General features: G+C 48.4%; 2 protein-coding genes across 9 annotated transcripts in view; both read left to right on the plus strand.

Annotated features, from left to right (window-relative positions):
* Positions 1–1,992: 1,992 nt before the first annotated feature.
* On the plus strand, positions 1,993–14,756 carry LOC134011281 (sodium/hydrogen exchanger 10-like). 3 transcript variants are annotated; one of them, XM_062450850.1, is made up of 28 exons: positions 1,993–2,107; positions 2,832–2,937; positions 3,093–3,187; positions 3,425–3,553; positions 3,677–3,842; positions 4,049–4,165; positions 4,279–4,440; positions 4,575–4,674; positions 4,808–4,948; positions 5,075–5,243; positions 5,388–5,469; positions 5,834–6,015; positions 6,346–6,486; positions 6,705–6,802; positions 7,177–7,293; positions 7,723–7,915; positions 9,964–10,146; positions 10,553–10,702; positions 10,849–10,900; positions 11,174–11,322; positions 11,515–11,637; positions 12,350–12,448; positions 13,043–13,192; positions 13,391–13,528; positions 13,619–13,807; positions 14,111–14,213; positions 14,320–14,399; positions 14,669–14,756. In XM_062450850.1, exons 2-28 carry the CDS (start codon positions 2,847–2,849, stop codon positions 14,717–14,719), a joined length of 3,450 nt encoding a protein of 1,149 aa, XP_062306834.1. In that variant the 5' UTR covers positions 1,993–2,107; positions 2,832–2,846; the 3' UTR covers positions 14,720–14,756. The 3 variants fall into 3 exon arrangements, with proteins under 3 accessions (XP_062306834.1, XP_062306833.1, XP_062306835.1); XM_062450849.1 differs by lacking the exon at positions 1,993–2,107 and having other exon boundaries at positions 2,738–2,937; XM_062450851.1 differs by lacking the exon at positions 1,993–2,107 and having other exon boundaries at positions 2,738–2,937; positions 10,553–10,639.
* Positions 14,757–16,604: 1,848 nt separating this feature from the next.
* shroom2a (shroom family member 2a) overlaps positions 16,605–20,479 on the plus strand; it is a 29,022-nt gene continuing 25,147 nt past the window's right edge. For 2 of the 6 annotated variants that reach the window (XM_062450138.1, XM_062450141.1), the window contains exons 1-2: positions 16,607–17,245; positions 17,864–18,077. In XM_062450138.1, coding sequence (XP_062306122.1) covers positions 17,868–18,077 — 210 coding nt within the window. In that variant the 5' untranslated portion in view covers positions 16,607–17,245; positions 17,864–17,867. Of the gene's footprint in view, positions 17,246–17,863; positions 18,078–19,440; positions 19,765–20,479 lie in introns of those variants that run through there. The other 4 variants (XM_062450142.1, XM_062450143.1, XM_062450139.1 and 1 more) reach the window with 3 other exon arrangements.

Raw genomic sequence — 20,479 nt, forward strand, 5'->3', positions numbered from 1 at the left:
ACTAGAACTAATTAAGTAACACATGGGCGCAGGTTTCAAAATCGGTGTCAAATTAATTCCTTTGATAATCCTCTCTTGCTTATTATGGTATGTCAAAAAAACACCAATTAGAATATACAAACTGAACACACTGGCATGGTACAAGAGACTGCATTGATGTGAGGCAGCAGTGAAGCCGTAGCTGATTAACTGGACGTTCAGCCCCCCCGTGGTGGAGGCCCGAGACACTGCAGTCAGCTGTTACTTCCTGGCTCGTTGCCCCGGTGATTCCATGGGTTCCTGGGCTTGTCTACTCCTGCTGCAGCAGCTCCCCTCTCTCCCTGTCCCACTGCTCGTCCCGGTGCCCCTCCTCCACCACCACCTCGTACTCCTGAATCTCTCGCTGCAACTCTTTCTCCCAGTCTGCGATCTCCTCTGGAACACACACTTTCACTTCCTTAATCTGCCCGGAAGGAACACACACCTACTGAGAAGTAAGTTTGTCTACTTGGCAACATGGCACCAAGGCAGCCAGGTACTGGTACCAGGTACTGGTGATCCAAGTCAAACTGCACACTGGCAGGTGGGCCCCGGGAGGAATTTCTCCTGCCCTGTAACAATCACTGACCCAAACCAAACAGATGTGATTAATAAAGTAAACAAACTAACTTACTCAGACACGCCTGGACTGTGAGGGATGATCTTCTCATCTGGTCCTCGTAGGGAGCGAAAGAGATGGTGAGCAGACAGTCAGCAACCTGTTTCGGGTCTATTATTATCAAAAGTAAGTCATTAACAATGAATTAAATCCTTACCCAATGCATTAACCAGATTCCTTCACATTAACTTGACGACTTCTTGCTGATAATTGAGTACACAGCAGATGGACACAAACCATCTGTATAAGTGCTGTAGATTTCATACCTCATTAGGCTTAGCTGAAGGATTCATAATAAAAGTAAGTGATTTTGGTCTGACAGGATCTGAAAAAGAACGAGCCAAAGAAAAGCATTTGTATTTGGGCATTAAGGAATAAAAGAAACATGAATCATACGTTATATATATATATTTTTTTACCACTCATCATTCTTACCCACTGTGCACTAGTGGACCCTTACAGCAAAAGGCCATATGAGGTGGAGAAAGAAGTGGATAGTGGTTGATGCCGATTTCTTTTTTTTTTAAGGACCATGGGAGTGTTGTGAGCACAGAGGGGTGGAAGAGGTCCTTGACAGATGCTACCTGTGTTGGAGTAGATGTTCCTGTCCTCTCTCCTCTCTGCCGAGCGCAGCTGTTCTGCCAAGGCTGTGAGCTGAGCGGACGGCTTGAAGTAGTTTCTCCAGAAAACGTCCTCCTTTACACTGAAATACACCAAGGAGCCATGGTTTTATCAACCTCCACATACCTCATCACCTAAATTCGCAAGTGTTTGAATTTGAGATATGCTATAAAACGTAAGTTTTATACTCGCTGTTTGGGGACCAGGTCAAAGCGCATTCTATTAAGAAGCTCATCCTCTTCCAACATGACCAAGGCAGTTGGGTACATCTAAACAAACTGAAACCTCACCCCTGCAGGTGGGTCTCGCAGAAAATGTCTCCTGTCCTGTAACAACCACTGAGGTAAACCAAACAGGTACTATGGTCTGCTTATCTTTTAGTTTTTTTCTGAAAAAACTTTGTCTGCTCTTTGTTTAATTCACTTGTAAATGGTTCAGTTGTTATGGATCATGTGACCTCGTCAGAATAGAATGAGGGAAAGTGCATTAAACCTACGTTGTAAGCTACAGGCCCAAAAGTTGGTAAATAAAACTTTAGTTAGGATATTCTTTTGGTGATTTAATAATTAGGGTTCAAATCGGCAACAACTCTAAACACTAGCCTATAAACTATATTATAGACTGGACTTAGAAATGTACCAGTTATAAATACTATTTAGGTCAAAACTAGTCTACAATTCCCAGGCTACTGTGGTAGGATAGAGTAGGAGACAGATGACCCCTGGTGCTATTGGACGCTAACTATGGAAGTTTAGAATCATGTGACCCAACCGAAGCAGCTGTCTCGTGCTGTACAGTATAAACCCTTTAGCTCCGAGACTTTTAAATATTTCAAACGGTCCCAACAGGGTAAGTAACTTTTCCGAAACGGTAGCTAGCTAGCTAGCTTTAGTTAGCTTCCAGGCTAAGTTACCTGACATATATACTCGTAGCAATGCTACTACCATGCTAGTGTTACTTGTTAGCCTTCTCATAAGTACATTTTGAAGCCATACTGTACTAAAGCGTTTGTGGCATAGTTTTTGTCGATCATAAATTATTCAATTGCAATGTTCAAATCCCATATGTGGGACCTTACTGTGGGACCCGCATTCAAACGATCACATATGTGACGCCACTCCTTAACGGGTTTTAAACACCCTGAAGTGACGGTTGGATTTGAAAGTTTTCAAATGGTTGGACGGATTTATAATTATATTATTGTAGCAGATTCTCCTGATAAACGTGTGAATAGTGAAAATCGTTTAAGTGTCTTTCATATTTAATTGTTAATAGTGTCATAAATTGTTAAAGATTTATTCGCTAGTACGCTAGTTTAGTTTTGCTTACAGTAGGTGCCAGTGTTTGACCTTACTGTGTGACCCGCATTCAAACGATCACGTGACACTACTACTACGGCTTTTTAAACACCCTGAAGTGACTGTTGGATTTTTTTTTTTGGGGGGGGGGGGGTCTCTGCAGGTTGGGGTGTCTGCTAACGATAGGGTTCAATAGCAAATGCCGACCTAGCCACGTTCGGAACACCTGTCCGCCACATCTCTTGTCAGATGATCTCTTATTCCTTCCATACCAGCATCCGGAAGTGACCATGACAAACGTCACGAATGTATGGTATTACGTCAACACTGACGACATACCGGGAGTCCTTTTTACCTGCTTTGGAGCGTGCACCGTTGGAGGTAATGTAGTTCGTTTGTAACTCAAACAACATACAATAACCACACGAGATGAAGCTAAACTATAGAGAAATGTTGGTAGTGTTAGGCTCCAGGTTGATTTGGAAGCTTGTATTGGAAATCAGGAGTGAAGCTGTTTGTACGAACTATTCTTTCAGCTGTGGTGAGGAGCCTGATCACGAAGCTGCCCTACACGGTCATTTTGACCTTGTGTGGGATCGTAATGGGCACTTTAAGCTTCCACTACGCAAAGGTATGAATGTCATTTGAATGAACGACAGCTAATTCTGTTCATGCTCATGAAGACAACTGTGTTATCTGTCATTTAACCCAGTGGTTCTCAACTCTGGTCCTCAAGTACCCCCTGTCCTGCATCTTTTAGATGTTTAACCCATCGAATGACCTTTAGTGGCCACTGCTTCCGTGTCACGTGTCTGGGTATTTGGAGCGGACGCCGCCAAAAACTCGAGCACTTTGATTGCGTCTCCAGGTGGATCACTTCACGACCGACCTGGCCCAAATTTCCCCCAAGCTGCTAACGGACATCTTCATGCCCGTGCTGATCTTCAGCAGTGCGTTCGAGATCGAGTCTCACACCTTCAGAAGGTCCCTCTCACAAGTGAGTCTGAATCCCTTTTCTTGGTGCAGTTTCGAATGAGGACTAACCCAACCAGCCGTACGTGACACCAGTGAGACAGTGAACACATGGTTTGGGGTTGGTGGTGTTCCCCCCTGCCTGCAGGTCCTTCTCCTGGCCGTCCCTGGCTGCCTCCTCACCTGCTTCCTGATAGCAGTGCTGGTAGTGGAAGTTTACGCCTACGAGTGGGACTGGTACATTGGGATGATGTTTGGGTCCATTGTCAGCACCTTTGATTGCTTCATAACTTCCAGTCTACTCCGCAAGTCCGGTATGTTTTCAAACATGATGTGTCGTTATAGTGTATATGGTTGTGGAGAGAATTAGGCTATTGTGTTGTGCTGTTTGTTTTGCTCTTATCTGCGTCTTAATTGGAGAGACCATCGTCTGGTGGTTTTGATTGGTGGAAAGCGAGGCGTGTTCTGTCGAACAGGCTGAGTTGACAGGCCACTGCAGCTGTGTTGTGATCTGCGTTAGGTACATCCAAGGCACTCATCCTGATTATGGAAGGAGAGTCGCTGTTCAGTGAGGGGACGTCCTTCATCGCGTTTGAGTCGTTCAAAGACCTGGCCGTGGATCTCGTTAACTTCAACGGTATGGTGTAACCTGTCAAACGTATCTATCGATAGAAATGGTCAAGAACATTCTTTATAAGTGTGATTGGATACTGCGTGTGTTCATACTCTGTGTGTGTTGTCATTCCACAGTGAAGTCGTTCAGCGTTAAGTTGGTGTTGAAGGTCTTTGGAAGCCCTCTCCTGGGCTACATCATGGCCAAACTCATAATGTTCTGGCTGTCGTACATCTTTAATGACGGGCTGATCGAGATCACCATAAGTCTCGCCATGACATACATCACATTTTACATCTGTAAGGAGGAGTCATCGGAGGAGTCATCGGTCGGCATCGAGTCATGTTGTCGTACTTTTAACTGACGTTTTAGTTCGAAAAGTAGAACCCATGTTTTCTTGTAAAGAAGCTGGTTGAACTGTGGTTCCTTTCAGCTGAGTGGCTGGGCATGGCGGGCGTGATCTCGGTCCTGACCATGGGCCTCCTCCTGGACACGGTCAACTTCAGCCCGGAGATTGAAGTGTTCCTCCTACGGTCGGTTTCCCACTTCACAACAGTCACTGCTCAGTAGATCAGACTCTGGAGCAGGGGTAGGCAGCCCTGGTCCTCAGGCGCCGCTGTCCTGCAGAGAGATGCAGAGATCCACAACATTTCTTGCGCTCGTCAGATTTTGGGAGACGCTGACCTACCTGGCCAACACCCTCATCTTCTTCATCGTGGGGATCGTGATCGCCAGAGCCTTTCAGCACGCCGAACTAAACGACTACATCAACATCATAGTGCTGTACCTCTTCATGTACGTCATAAGGTGAGAAGGGGGGGGCCGCCGGCCGGGAGAACCGGCCCACGAAACGTTCAAAACGCGAAAGCGGGAAAAAAAAAACATCCCGAGTTAGTTATTGTGAAGGCTGACGTCCTGGTTGCTGTGTCCCAGGCTGGTGACGGTGCTGTTGTGCTCCCCCCTGTTGGTGAGGATGGGCTACGGCTTCAGCTGGCGCTGGGCCGTGGTGTGCATCTGGGGAGGCACCAAGGGAGCGTTCTGCCTCAGCCTCATGCTCATGGCCTTCCAGTCAGAAGACATGAAACTGGAAGTGAGAGACAAGGTGAGCCGAAACGGAGGGCCTTCACAGCTGCCCCGGGGCCCGTCGCCATGACAACCGCCTCGTCCCGTCATCCCCCTCAGAGCTATTGGGCGTCCTCTTGAGTGCCGTGTTTGAACGTGAGCGTGTGTCACCCTGCTCTGCCAGGTGTTGGTGCTGGTCTCAGGGATGGTGCTGCTGACTCTGCTCATCAATGCCGTCTCCATGCCCTGGATCCTGCAGCTTCTGGGTAAGGAGCACCGGGCAGGGCCCTCGAAAGACTCTTCAGGAAACATTCTTGATGGTCTTCTTTGTTTTAGGGTTAGGGTTTGGCTTGACATTAAACCCGAGTCCGACTAGAAAAAGGGATTGATGGAAGAGGCGTCAAGTCTTGACGTCGCCGTTATTTGGTCTGTGGATGGCCCATGATGCACAGCACATGTCCCATCATTCTCTTGATCCCTTCGGGTTCGATGGCTAATAAACCAGGGCCTAATACACCAGGGGCTATCTAATCCTCCATTACTAAATGACATCCAATCATGAAAAAATTCTATCAACAAGGTTTTTAACCAACTCTTGTGTGTACGTGTCCCTGTCGACCCGTCTCCCAGGCCTGTGTGATGTGTCTATGCCCAGACGCGTGGCCATGTACAACGCCATCAAGCGGATCAAGGAGAGCACCGAGAACACCCTGAGCATGCTGAAGATGGACCGCTTCCTGGCTGACTCCAACTGGGAGATGGCGGAGAACACGGTCCTCATGGAAGACCCCTACAGGACACCTGGTGACACGGTACTGTCACGCCACACCGCGCCGCAAAGCACAAAACACACGTCAAGAAGAAGGCCCGGGGTTTTATCCACATGTGAATTGAAGCGTTGTTGAATGGTGTCTTGTGTTTGCGTGCGTATATGCGTGTGTATGTGTGTGTGCATGCGTGTGTATGTGTGTGCATGCGTGTGTATGTGTGTGTATGCATGTGTATGTGTGTGTATGCGTGTGTATGTGGGTGCGTGTGTATGCATGTGTATGCGTGTGCACGCGTGTGCACGCGTGTGTATGTGTGTGTATGTGTGTGTATGCATGTGTGTGTATGCATGTGTATGTGGGTGCGTGCGTCAGGTGGATGTGGAGGAGTTCAGCCCGATGTCCAGGATGACCACATGTCCTGACTGTGACAGGACCATCCCCTACATCCCGGCCCCCCGCGAGACGGAGGACATGATGGAGGAGGCTCGCATACGCATCCTCAAGGCCCAGAAGGTCGGCTCCACCTCGCCTCTCTCACCTCCACACTTTCGCCTACAAATACTTTCATTAGGAACATTGTTGTATATGTTATTAGTATTTACAGGAGTACTTAAGGATGGATAGATAGTATTCATAGTATTTAGAGGGTATTATTACAGTTATTTACAGGAGCCATGCTGTCCTGGTACACTGTCACTGCATGGTGCTCACACTCTCGTTCCTCCCTGCAGATGAGTTACTGGAAGCAGTACAGCTCTGGGATGCTAAACCGCCAGGCTGCCAGGACCCTCATAAACACGGTGGAGAATGTGACGGATCAGAAAGGGAAGTAAGTCTCTGCTTTTCACTTCCTGTCTGGAGGTCAGAGGTCACATGGGGTCAAATCTGTCAGCGGTAGATGGACCAGTTGACGACCCATATAAAGCGTTTTCCCCCACCAGCCAGTGTTGACATAGCCCTCCACAGAGATACACACACTGCTAAAACAATGACGCTACGTCCTGTTCATAAATGCAACACGTGAAATAGATAACTCGGTCTCCTTCCTGGCAATGTTGGATTTGTGTAATGAACTTACACCGTACGCTCCTTGACACACCACAGTCAATAATCCTTGACATACTCCATCCAGTCTTGACACAGTTCCTTCCACTGCACCCAGCCTAATGCAGAATGAGAAGCTGCTGTTCCCTTCCTGACCAGGTTCATGGGCGTACAGGACATCCAAAAGTACTGGGAGTTGAAGGGCGTGTTCGTCACCCTGAAGATGAGGTTAGAAGACTGGCTGTACAACAAGGTGGACAAACTGAAGCCGCCCCGGTGAGGCATCTGCAAACAGACGTGTAGCTCACGGTGTGAGAAGTAACAGGAACAGATCAGCGCGAGGTCAAATGGCTCAGAATGGCTGAGTCAGGTGGCTGAGCGGTTAGGGAATCCTGGCTAGTAATATGAAGGTTGCCGGTTTGATTCCCGGCCGTGCCAATGACGTTGTGTCCTTGGGCAAGGCACTTCACCCTACTTGCCTCGGGGGAATGTCCCTGTACTTACTGTAAGTCGCTCTGGATAAGAGCGTCTGCTAAATGACTAAATGTAAATATACCCCAATGGATATCACTTTGAACAAAATCGTATTTTTTCAACGAATCTATTATCTCTGAGTTACCGCGGATAGAGACTCGATTCGTTTGAAAGCCTTCCGAGGTCCGCCACAGGGTTTTGAGTCTGTGTTCCTGTGTGCCGTCTCTGCAGGCACCCGGTGCTGCGCTGGTGTTACGACGTGGTGTTCAGCGTGCCCTTCGAGTACTCCGTCTACATGCTGATCCTGTGCAACATCTTCATCATCGTCCTGGAGTTCGTGCCTTCCCTCGGCCATTACGAGTACGAGATCTCTGTGCTCAACTACCTGTTCTTCATCGGCTATGCTCTGGAGGCCATCTTCAAGGTAGGGGAGGAGTACAGGGAAAAGAGATGGGTGGATGGGTAAAGGTACGGATGGATGGATGGTTGAGGAGATGGATGGGTGGGTCAGGAGGTGGATGGATGGTTGAGGAGATGGATGGGTGGGTCAGGAGGTGGATGGATGGTTGAGGAGATGGATGGGTGGGTCAGGAGGTGGATGGATGGTTGAGGAGATGGATGGGTGGGTCAGGAGGTGGATGGATGGTTGAGGAGATGGATGGGTGGGTCAGGAGGTGGATGGATGGTTGAGGAGATGGATGGGTGGGTCAGGAGGTGGATGGATGGTTGAGGAGATGGATGGGTGGGTCAGGAGGTGGATGGATGGTTGAGGAGATGGATGGGTGGGTCAGGAGGTGGATGGATGGTTGAGGAGATGGATGGGTGGGTCAGGAGGTGGATGGATGGTTGAGGAGATGGATGGGTGGGTCAGGAGGTGGATGGATGGTTGAGGAGATGGATGGGTGGGTCAGGAGGTGGATGGATGGTTGAGGAGATGGATGGGTGGGTCAGGAGGTGGATGGATGGTTGAGGAGATGGATGGGTGGGTCAGGAGGTGGATGGATGGTTGAGGAGATGGATGGGTGGGTCAGGAGGTGGATGGATGGTTGAGGAGATGGATGGGTGGGTCAGGAGGTGGATGGATGGTTGAGGAGATGGATGGGTGGGTCAGGAGGTGGATGGATGGTTGAGGAGATGGATGGGTGGGTCAGGAGGTGGATGGATGGTTGAGGAGATGGATGGGTGGGTCAGGAGGTGGATGGATGGTTGAGGAGATGGATGGGTGGGTCAGGAGGTGGATGGATGGTTGAGGAGATGGATGGGTGGGTCAGGAGGTGGATGGATGGTTGAGGAGATGGATGGGTGGGTCAGGAGGTGGATGGATGGTTGAGGAGATGGATGGGTGGGTCAGGAGGTGGATGGATGGTTGAGGAGATGGATGGGTGGGTCAGGAGGTGGATGGATGGTTGAGGAGATGGATGGGTGGGTCAGGAGGTGGATGGATGGTTGAGGAGATGGATGGGTGGGTCAGGAGGTGGATGGATGGTTGAGGAGATGGATGGGTGGGTCAGGAGGTGGATGGATGGTTGAGGAGATGGATGGGTGGGTCAGGAGGTGGATGGATGGTTGAGGAGATGGATGGGTGGGTCAGGAGGTGGATGGATGGTTGAGGAGATGGATGGGTGGGTCAGGAGGTGGATGGATGGTTGAGGAGATGGATGGGTGGGTCAGGAGGTGGATGGATGGTTGAGGAGATGGATGGGTGGGTCAGGAGGTGGATGGATGGTTGAGGAGATGGATGGGTGGGTCAGGAGGTGGATGGATGGTTGAGGAGATGGATGGGTGGGTCAGGAGGTGGACGGGCGGTTGAGGAGATGGATGGGTGGGTCAGGAGGTGGACGGGCGGTTGAGGAGATGGATGGGTGGGTCAGGAGGTGGACGGGCGGTTGAGGAGATGGATGGGTGGGTCAGGAGGTGGATGGATGGTTGAGGAGATGGATGGGTGGGTCAGGAGGTGGATGGATGGTTGAGGAGATGGATGGGTGGGTCAGGAGGTGGATGGATGGTTGAGGAGATGGATGGGTGGGTCAGGAGGTGGACGGGCGGTTGAGGAGATGGATGGGTGGGTCAGGAGGTGGACGGGCGGTTGAGGAGATGGATGGGTGGGTCAGGAGGTGGACGGGCGGTTGAGGAGATGGATGGGTGGGTCAGGAGGTGGATGGATGGTTGAGGAGATGGATGGGTGGGTCAGGAGGTGGATGGATGGTTGAGGAGATGGATGGGTGGGTCAGGAGGTGGATGGATGGTTGAGGAGATGGATGGGTGGGTCAGGAGGTGGATGGATGGTTGAGGAGATGGATGGGTGGGTCAGGAGGTGGATGGATGGTTGAGGAGATGGATGGGTCGGTCAGGAGGTGGATGGATGGTTGAGGAGATGGATGGGTGGGTCAGGAGGTGGACGGGCGGTTGAGGAGATGGATGGGTGGGTCAGGAGGTGGACGGGCGGTGGTAGCAGGTGTCTGTGCTCCGCAGGTGCTGGCCATGAGGGCAGCTTACTTCTTTGACCCTTGGAACCACCTGGACGTGGTGGTGATGATCCTGGCCCTTGTGGACATCATCGTCCAGGACATGGTGGACATGGAGGACCTCCACACCATCAATATCGTGTCTTCCTTCAAGATGCTGCGCATACTTCGGGTTTTTCATCTGACCAAGGTACGCCATGACACACCCATTATTCCTGTTACACTCATGTTCATCCACAAGATGTCTTCAGCCCATGAATGATGACAGCCTGAATCTGGGTCCTTAAGGTGAAATGGGGTGCTTACAGCTCAGTGGTAGAGCATTTCACTGGCGATCAACATGTTGCAGGTTCACCTTCAGTATGAGGGGTTTGAATCAAAGATCCTGTAGAAACACATTGTGTCGTTTTAGCGTGTCAAGGCTGCAGTGTTGTGATATTGACTCCTGAGTTGCACAGACACGACCTTCACACTGCCTCTGTCCTTCACACTGCCTCTGTCCTTCCCACTGCCTCTGTCCTTCACACTGCCTCTGTCCTTCACACTGCCTCTGTTCCAGGTGCACAGACACGACCTTCACACTGCCTCTGTTCCAGGTTCTGATCCCCAAGATGATCGATCTCACCAACCTCCAGATCCACAAGCAGCTGAGCTTTGGCTACGATGTCGGCAAGGGCTACGTGGTAGGAGAAGAGGCCGTCGGCAGGATCATAGACCACATCTCACACGACTTTAGCATCTCCCAGGTGGACCAAGTCTCTGTGTTAGGATGACTGTGTGTACTATGAGTGTATGTATTATGTGTGTATGTATTATGCAGACAAGCTCAACTTTGGTTATTATTGTCTGGGAGTCCAGGTTTGAAATCAGCATATGGCCTGTTGTGTTGCAGAGACTGAAAGAGATTCTAGAGACCAACAGACAGGATGCAACCAGGGAGATGGGTAAGGCTAGTAGTCACACACACACACACAGGTGCTTTTTCATTTATGTTCTAATGTGTTCTGGGTAGCAATACAAGGACTCAGTGGCACACAGTGCTATAAATAAAATGCCCCCACACACACACCCACACCCACTCCATCCCCCCTGCACACACACCTGCTGGTTAGGCTGATAGATCTCTGCTAGACACACAGCTTCACTACTGGGACGGGACAGGAGGAGGGGAAAGGAGCTCTGTGGTGGATACATGGTGTCCCCTCCTCTCTCCTCAGGAATGCTACAGCGAGACTACCCAGAGATTGCCATCTCAGTGAAGACCAGACAGGCCATCCGGTCTGTGCTGAACAACGAGAGAGATGCCATTCACACGCTCCTGTCTGGGGGCCTCTTAGACGAGACCGAGGCTGCAACCCTGAAAAAGGTCTTTCACGCCTGCTCGTCCTTACTCCCACAATGCATCTCACCTCTTTTACAGTACCGTATTGAACTCGTATTGAATTCCTTATTGTAACCCTGCTTCCTAGGCTGGGATGATGTCTGAGTTTGTGAAGCCCAGTAGAGCCCCTCGTGTATAACACCATGTCGATAAGGAGGTGCCCTGTTCCCTCGACAGACGATTGAGATCAAGATGAAGAAGTTGATCAACTTCCCCCCCACCATCCCCGCCCCGACGCCAGAGGAGTTGCTTCAGAGCCTGCCCTGGCTCCACCACCACGAGGAGATCGCCTTCATCAAGGTACCGTCTCCCTTCACAGGGGGCCGTTTTAACAGCCGGGGGGCCACATGTACGAAGGCGCGCACGCATGAAAACGGACGCAGGAACGTGTGTACGGGCGAAACCCAGTTTCAGATGAAAAATGATATAGGTTAGGGTTAGGTTCTCTACAGATTATGCCAATGATCTCGCTTTAGCCTATTTAGCTAAAAGGAAAAAGTGTGAATTTGGGTCATTTCAGCGGGAACTGGCAGACAGGTTGGGGATAAGCCAACCCACCCCCACCAAACAAGACGCTCCTCCTATTTCGCAAATTAAGATCTCTTTTTATGTTGTCTTAGCCATTTCCCGTTAAGAATAATTTATTGTTCACAATGGGTTCATTGAGAATTTTATTGAGAAAGCTGACAAAATATAGGTGTTTCATCAACCATGTCAGGTCGAACATGGGAGTTGACGGGGTGTGGACAACGAGCTGGTTCACGTGCGCACAATCACAAGTGGAATCTATGAAGACGAACGTGTGATATCGGTCGCGTACGCAGGGTTCATAAATGGGAGAAAAACGTTGCGTACAGAGTTTTCCTGTTTTCTCCATATGCATACTTTTACGGATGAACATAGGTATTCATCCGTATGGATGAGTTTGGTACATTTGGCCCCCTGGTCTTAGATGGTTCCACTCAGATGAGATGTTGAGTGTCTTGGTCCTGATTGGCTGCTGTTGTTCCAGAGCGTGGCCAAGCTGCTGTACTTTGACTTTGGGGACACCATCATCGAGGAGAAGGAGGCTCCGGACGGGATCCACCTCATCGTCTCCGGCATGGTCAAGGTAACGTGGTCTCAAGGTACTCAACCCTGAGACAGGTACTCCTCCTCCCTGGCTAGCAGCCCCTCTCCTCTTCTCCCTGGCTATCAACCCCTTTCTCCTCCTCCCTGGCTAGCAGCCTCTCTCCTCCTCCCTGGCTAGCAACCCCTTTCTCCTCCTCCCTGGCTAGCAGCCTCTCTCCTCCTCCCTGGCTAGCAGCCCCTCTCCTCTCTCCTCCCTGGCTAGCAGCCCCTCTCCTCCTCCCTGGCTAGCAGGCCCTCTCCTCTCCTCCTCCCTGGCTAGCAGGCCCTCTCCTCTTCTCCTCCCTGGCTAGCAGCCCCTTTCCTCTCCTCCTCCCTGGCTAGCAGCCTCTCTCCTCCTCCCTGGCTAGCAGCCCCTCTCCTCTCCTCCTCCCTGGCTAGCAGCCCCTCTCCTCTTCTCCTTGACCAACAGCCCCAGTCAATTTAGCTGTTACAAACTGAAAGATTTCAGTAAAAAAAATCTTTGTTGGAGCCTTTCTTCATTTGCATCTGGACTGGCTCTCATTCCTCAACTTGTCCTTTTTTTATCCCCAAGTTTTGACTCCTACCTACCAGATGTGTGTTCTCCCCCCCCCAGACCACAGGCACCAAACCCAGCCTGGGAGGGCCAGTGGATCGGGAGAACCGTGTGACGGACTACAGGGGCTGTGGGTCCATCCTGGGGGAGCTCAACTGTCTGACCCTGCAGCCTACGGAGGCCACCGTCATCTGTGAGACTGCCACTCAGGTCTGCCCCACCATGGCCCTGGATCACACACATCCACACTAACCCACAAACACCTCCTCCTAACTTCCAGTCAGCGCCAGAATCCCAGATGAATTCATTGATTCATTTTTTGGGGTTGAAAGGTTGCTTTTGAGACAGTAAATACATTCTCGATATTCCCGGAAGGCGTTCTTCACGTCAGCGTTTTTTTCCCCCCAGACGTGTTTCATAGACATAGACTCGCTGTTCGAAGCATTTGACCTGTTTCGCGTTCACCCGTCACTGGAGTACAAGATCTGGCACGCTCTGGCCAAGAAGATCTGCATCGGCACCTTTCAGGAGCATATCGACTACCAGGTAAACCTGCCCCCCCCCGCTCACACACACACTCACAGGTCTTCTGGTGTGGTATTCATCAGGGCCTCTCTCTCTCCTCCTCCTCCTCAGGGGTGGAGCTACCACCGAATCTGTGAACACCTGTCCCGCGCCTTCCTGGTGGACCTGGTGATAAACGGGATGCGGGAGGTGTACGACGGCAACATGGAGGATGTGGTGGTGGTGTATGGCAGCTGTGACGACATGCAGCTCCGGGTCTCCTACCTCGCTCCCGTGCTCATCAACAAGACCTCACACCAGGTCCTCTCTCCCTCTCTACCATGCTTCCGACGCACCGGGGGGCCACATGTATGAAGGCTTTTGGAGGGTGGGAGTTCAGGGATCCTGAGTTCATTTGACCCCTGGTCCTCTCTCTCACCACACCCTTGGCCGTGGCTATCATTAGTATTTGAAATACTCCTTTCATGATTTAACCTTAAGAGTTTTATAAGAATGCTGCCTTGCCATACATGGAGTTATCGACGCTTCACCATCTTAACACACACTGAGGTGTCAGCGCCCTCTGCTGGTGTGTCTGTTCAGCATGTCTGATCTGTTGTGCAGATCGTGGGGAAATCTGGCATGACCAAGCTGATGATCATCCCCAGCCCGGTCAGGAGCGACCAGGGCTCTCGGCCCTGCCAGAGACACGCAGCGCTCAGGAAAGGTAGGCAGGGAGTCCTGGAGCTCTGTTCTGGGGCCAGGCCACAGTGACATGGTTACTGTCATGTAGCCTGATGCAGCACTAACACTGACAGCTGTTCCTGTTCCAGCTTCTGAACAGGACACGATGGTTTCTGTTCCAGCTTCTGAACAGGACATGACACCAACGGTACGGTCGAGCAGCGTCCAGGTGAGCATCCTCCTGAATCACAACACCACACCTGCTCACGCTAGACCTGCTTAAGCTAGACCTGCTTAAGCTAGACCTGCTCACGCTAGACCTGCTTAAGCTAGACCTGCTCAGGCTAGACCTGCTTAAGCTAGACCTGCTCACGCTAGACCTGCTCACGCTAGACCTGCTCACGCTAGACCTGCTCAAGCTAGACCTTCTCACGCTAGACCTGCTTAAGCCAGACCTGCTCACTCACGCTAGACCAAAATGCGTTTTCATTTTCCAAGATCGAGATCAGAGAGAGACCAACTCCATCTGCATCCAGACAATCAATTTAAACCTGTTTCAAACGATCAATAAATCTGAATCCACTAGAGTATGTGTGTGTCTTCATTTCAGTTCCAACCAGTCTGTACAACTGTAATAGTATTCTAAAATGAATATTACTGGTCCTGATCTAGTGGTGAAGTTAGTGCAGCGGCACTGGACTGGCACTGCCCCCTGCTGGTGAGCCAGGGGTGGAGCGTGGCAGGATCAAGCTGAAGCGTCCTCGCCCCCCCGTCTCAAGCCAGGCCATTGACAGCCTCCGGCGAGGGCACACTCTGTTCTGGGGGGATGGAGAGGGAGGAGAGAACGTCGACAGTGTGTGGCTAACAACAGCTCCTCAAACTAGTGGACTGTCCAAGAGGACTGCCTCCACTGTGCTGTCTAGAGACAGACAGCCTGACCCTAACCCTAGAGAAGCAGAGTCTGGTTCTTACATTTAGTCATTTAGCAGACACTCTTATCCAGAGCGACTTACAGTAAGTACAGGGACATTCCCCCAAGGCAAGTAGGACATAACATCATTTCGTACAGCCAGGGAATCAAACCAGCAACCTTCTAATTACTAGCCCGATTCCCTAACCACTCAGCCACCTGACTCCCCTGGTTCTTACCTGGCTTCCTCCAGTACAGCTGCCTCTTCTGGGGGGGCCGTTAACCACATCGCCAGCAGGTCTGGACTTTTCTTCTGTTTGCTTTGCAGTGCTGAAGGAAGAGAGGGGACATTAGGAAACAGGGACAACAGCATGCTGAGTCACACACACACGTACCTGGAGGAACCTGGCTCCCTGTCCATGGCACACACGCGCACGTACAGCAACAAAGTATTATTTATGATAGATCATCAGAAGGGGTTTTAATCGCCATGAAAGTTTGCACAGATAAGGAATTTACTTTGGCAGGAAGGTGCATACATTCAACATACAATAAATCTTAAGTTTAACAAGTCTAACTATACTAAAGGTACAAAGTCTAACTGATACTAAGGGCCTAAAGTATGTAAAATAAAATGTAAAGTATGAAATAGCTGTAATATGCAATATAAAAATACAAATATGAAACATATGGCAAGGTGTCATCGTGCAAATAAAGTGTTAAAGTCTGTGAGACCATGGCCTTGTTGAAGAGGCCAGCAGCGGATGGGAAGAAACTTCTTGTGGCGTGAGGTTATGCTCATTCAGCCCAGGTAAATCAGAGATCGGCTAATGTTCCGCGAGCACATCTTCCAGGCAACTTTTCTTTACGTAAGTAAATAAATGGGGTGCTAGTTTACCTATTTTGGATTGGTTTCAAACTTAACAAAAATCTGGAAAAATTATTCTATGAAAAAGCTAGTGCTATGAGCCAGGTTTGAGAATCGAACAAAAATTATTGTGGGAGATTTTGGATATGTTGACTGGAGTTAATATAATAAAAACGACTGGACGAGTCGGGTAGCAAATCGGAAATGCAATACTACCTGCATCCACCGAGGCCGTTGCCTAGTGTTGTCATGGTAACGCATGTGCGCATGAATTCTTTTAATTCTTAGTAAATTTGCGATTTTTGTGGAACTTTTTAAATAGACCTAGCTAACTAGCCATGTGTATACACTACAATTCATTCCCAGCAACATTTGGCAACGACAGTAGGTATTCACAAGGTGAATACTAACCCTGCACAGGGTGAGTCTGCCAGATGGTTTAGAATAAGATTGAACCCTTTTCCCTAGCTAGACTACTATACTGTAACTAGCTAGCACTCGAGCTCTTAGGTGCAGTAGCTAGAGCAAACTTTACATGTTTGTTTTATTTTCTGAATTGTCTAGCAGTGGGTTTGCTACAGTAGTTCGCAGAATATAAGTATACTAAACCCACCGCAAGGTGGTGCGCCACCCTTTCTAATCGTCGAGCATCGACATCAACCTGTTGAGCGCTGAGTAGCAGCTCTGAGTGCGTCTCGATATAGATGGTTAGCAAAATGCTAGACTAGCTAGAGTTTAGGGCTGCAGCAAGCTAGCTGAAGTAAAGTGTCATGTATTGTCAGAGAGCAATCTATTGCTAGTTACTTGGGTTATTGTAATTTATTGTGTAGTTGGTAATCCACTGATTGATACACAACGGTGAACAGTTGGTTATAGATACAATACCCATTCATGTAATGCAAAAACCAGCTACGACGTTACGCCGTCACCATCACGCAAGCAGTACTAGTAGGACGAGCATTCGGCTTTGTTTTGTCTAGCTATTACTTAGAATCTAGCCTTCGCTCTGACCATTCAGGTTACATTCAAGCTAGCTAGCGAGGAACGCTAGCCAACTTAATCCTTACGTCCTTGTAGTACACTGTCTTTAGGTTTTCTATTTAGATAGCAAGCTAACTAATGGTTGGTTGGTCTATTTTTTTTTTATTGTTGCCGCGTATTTACTTCAATGCGATCTTGTTATTTAGCTGAAAAGTTAAAATAATAGAATGAATAATGCGTAATTTAGAAATCAGTGTACTATCGCGGAGCGCGACAAACAAACAAGGACCTTCTCAGCCAGTTGCATTAACATTAGGTAAGTAATAGTAAAACGTAATTGACTGCGAGCTTTTGTAAGAATTGTTCTTCATAACAACCTGTTAGCGTTCATAATTACTTTTTCGATTGGTACCATTGGTCCAAGACCAGGCGGTCAAAGTTAAGCAACATATGATTAAGACGTTTGTCTCTCACAGTAAGCAATGAACTAGCTACAGTATTCGCTAAACTTGCTGTTAAAGGAACAACCCCTGAAAGGCTTAAATGTTTTTATTTATATAAAATATATTTATCAATAACCATTTAATTCCCTGAACTATTGGATTGTGGTATACGAAGTTGATCAATCTACATTTTAAGCTGAACGTGTATTACTAACGTGTTAGCTTTTTGGTACTGGGGCCAAGAGGTTGCTACTGAAACAACCAGAAACAACACACATTTGAGCTGTTTGCTGAAAAGGATGAAATATTATACTAGTTGTCACATCATGTGTACAACGTGGTGTGTTTAATTCTCTGACATAAGAGCATTAGAGTCTGAAGTGTGAACAGGTGAACCCAGTAGTGGTTGTGCATTTAATTGTGCTATCAGTAAAATATATAAACGCATACATATACACACTCATTCTGTTTTTTATTTATTCATTTTTAAGTGCCATGGATCCTGGGCATCGTAGGAGTAACCCTCGACTCACAGATGTAGATGGAAGCCATCAACAAGTAATGGAGAGACCAGCAGATCTGGAGCAGAGATTCAAGGATGGAGAGGCTTGGAGGCTTGTGGATGTACTTCTCTCTGGAGGCGCTCCCTGGGGCTTCACTCTGAGAGGAGGGAGAGAGCATCGTGAACCTTTACTCATAACAAAGGTATTTGTTGATGCTAATTACTTGTGACCTTGGCAGGAGGCCTGTATGCCACATCTTCCCAAAATATATCGTAGACAGCGACATAGATAACATGCTGTTAGGATAGTAGCATACATCCTGCTAATTTGCTTGTACGTCTGAGGTAGAGTTATATCTGCTTTGTTGTGCCGGAGGACATGTACATCCGTTAAGATGAGTCAGTTTCGTCAGAGATGCACATCGATTATGTTTAAGTCATACGCTCTTAACCTCACTCGCACATTTTCACCGCTCAGTATCTTTCACTTAATCAAATGCTTTATGCTTTATGAGCATTTTTCTTTGCCAGAACTGTCTAAAACTGACAAATGTTACTTTTCTGAGTGAATTAAGTTCATAGCAGAGCCAGGATTGAAGACTTGGTTCCCCCCAGTTGTCATGTCAACCAGTGCTCTATGATGTCATATTTGGGCTCCATAAACCTGTCTGGTGAGCCTGAGAGAGTGATAGCCTCGTGTTCAGCCTTCACCTTGTTCCCACTGTAAACGTCTCCTCTCTATATCAAACATGCCCTGCACCATCGCTCTCTCAGACACTGTATGTGACAAGCATTCCAGTATTTCGTCTTGTTAAATAACTCATGGCTGCTCGCTGGCTGTTCTGCCATATGGACATAGTTAGAGATGGAATCTTTGAAATGGCAACACAAATACCGCTGGCCACACACCGACCAAACTGTCGACCAACGGCTCTTCTGACAACTTGTTGGTCAAGGTCATCCATCATTGTAGAAGTTCAGTGTTCATAAGGCCCCATGCGGTAGCTGTTCCTTTTCCTTGCGCAGGTGGTTCAGAGCCAGCCATAAATGATTGTTGTGGGCTGTAGTTTAGAGTAATTTGGTATAGTGATTTTAACTTTGGTTCTTTTAAACTCCAAATCGACTCTCACGTGGTCAAACCGATGTTGGTTCTACACGTTGAAACGTCCAGAATGTAAATCCTATGTCTTCGGTTTACTTCAAACATGGGGGGGGTATTCACACCAACCTGACTGTGGCCCGTTTTATGCTAACAGGCTAACAGGTTACTGTTGCTATATTTAGGTTTGAACAAAAATATTTCACTGTTCTCTGTATAACAACTTCTGATATGTTTAAACAGTGTGGAGAAAGGGTAAGATTATTCTGTCATAGTGCCAGTAATGTAAGATTGTGTCTGAAATACCACACTGCTACCTCCCTGGTGGGTAGTTAATGATTTACTGCAAAGGACCTTGTTGGTTAATTCGAAGCGGAGAAACCAGCTTCTGTTTATCTAGAATTCAGCTGTTCTGCTTGCTTTAGTCTTGTGTGTCATTTCTCTATTGACCAGAACAAGTCCAAAGTCCAACCCGGCCACATCAGGCCCCATTCCATAGAGGCCCAGGCAGTTCACAAGCTCAGAGTAGCCCAGAAGCAGCACCCACCTGTACCCTCACTGTAGGTTTTTAGAGACATGTGATCCAAATGATCTGAATTCTTACTGTTTTGCTAAGTAGGCTGTAAGCTTATGGTCCGGCCACAGTGGTGAATTGTCAGCGTAAGCCACTTCCCAGCGGCATTTGCAACTTTGGGTTCAGCCTTGGCAGGCTTTCAGTTTTTTTTTGCCACTGAATGCCAGAGAAACGGTGCAGGAGACCTCCCGTGGATACGGTCACCCTCTAACAGTTGGTGAGATGTTAATTTTTGACTTATCTGTCTAGGTATCGCATGAACTGTTTGAGCCCAATCCAGGCCATGTCTGTCTTTGATTTAAGAAATGCAGTTATGATTAACGAACTGAGAGGTAGAATTTGACTGTCTTTCACATTAATGATTGGTTTACATTAATGATTGGATGATATGATTGGAATGGCCTACATCAACACAGATGTGGTTGTGAAAAACATCTACTCTTATGATGCAGAGGGATTTAAGGATCTAATGATATCAGTTTCAGAAGGCTATACGGAAAGGCTCAACTCCAGTTTTGCTCTTTTTATATTCCCTTTCTGTGTTTGGGTCAAGTTGTAGCATAGTTTAGTGTTACTGGCAGTACCAGGAACAGGGGAGGAATGTTGGAGCTTTGCACTATTCTCCAAATGTACTGAATTATCCTTGACAGCCTGAAGCCCTCTGGAATGGCATGATGGGGCATCTGTGATAAATTTAGCCAGGATTAGAGATCCAGATCCTTCTTTTAGAGTGTTCCTCAGATCACAGTCTTTGATTCTGAAGGCCGGGTTGTATTATGTTGAATTCCAGGTGAAGATCCAACTTGATGAAGAGGGTAAGATCAAGATGCTTGAACTCTCAATGCCCCGGGGGTGCTGTTGCTCGGAGACATCCCTTACCGATGATGCTAGACAAGTCCACCTCTGTATATCAGATGTATGATCAAATATAT

This window comes from Osmerus eperlanus, chromosome 24, assembly GCF_963692335.1.
Source record: "Osmerus eperlanus chromosome 24, fOsmEpe2.1, whole genome shotgun sequence".
NCBI classification, from domain to species: Eukaryota; Metazoa; Chordata; class Actinopteri; order Osmeriformes; family Osmeridae; genus Osmerus; species Osmerus eperlanus.

Bases quoted from the DNA above. Each gene is read 5' to 3' on its own strand.
- LOC134011281 (XM_062450850.1), top strand. From the start codon at position 2,847: ATGACAAACGTCACGAATGTATGGTATTACGTCAACACTGACGACATA. The intron at 4,675-4,807 runs GTCGGTTTCCCA...TGCGCTCGTCAG, and splicing joins ATTGAAGTGTTCCTCCTACG to ATTTTGGGAGACGCTGACCT. The intron at 14,400-14,668 runs GTGAGCATCCTC...TCATTTTCCAAG, and splicing joins TACGGTCGAGCAGCGTCCAG to ATCGAGATCAGAGAGAGACC.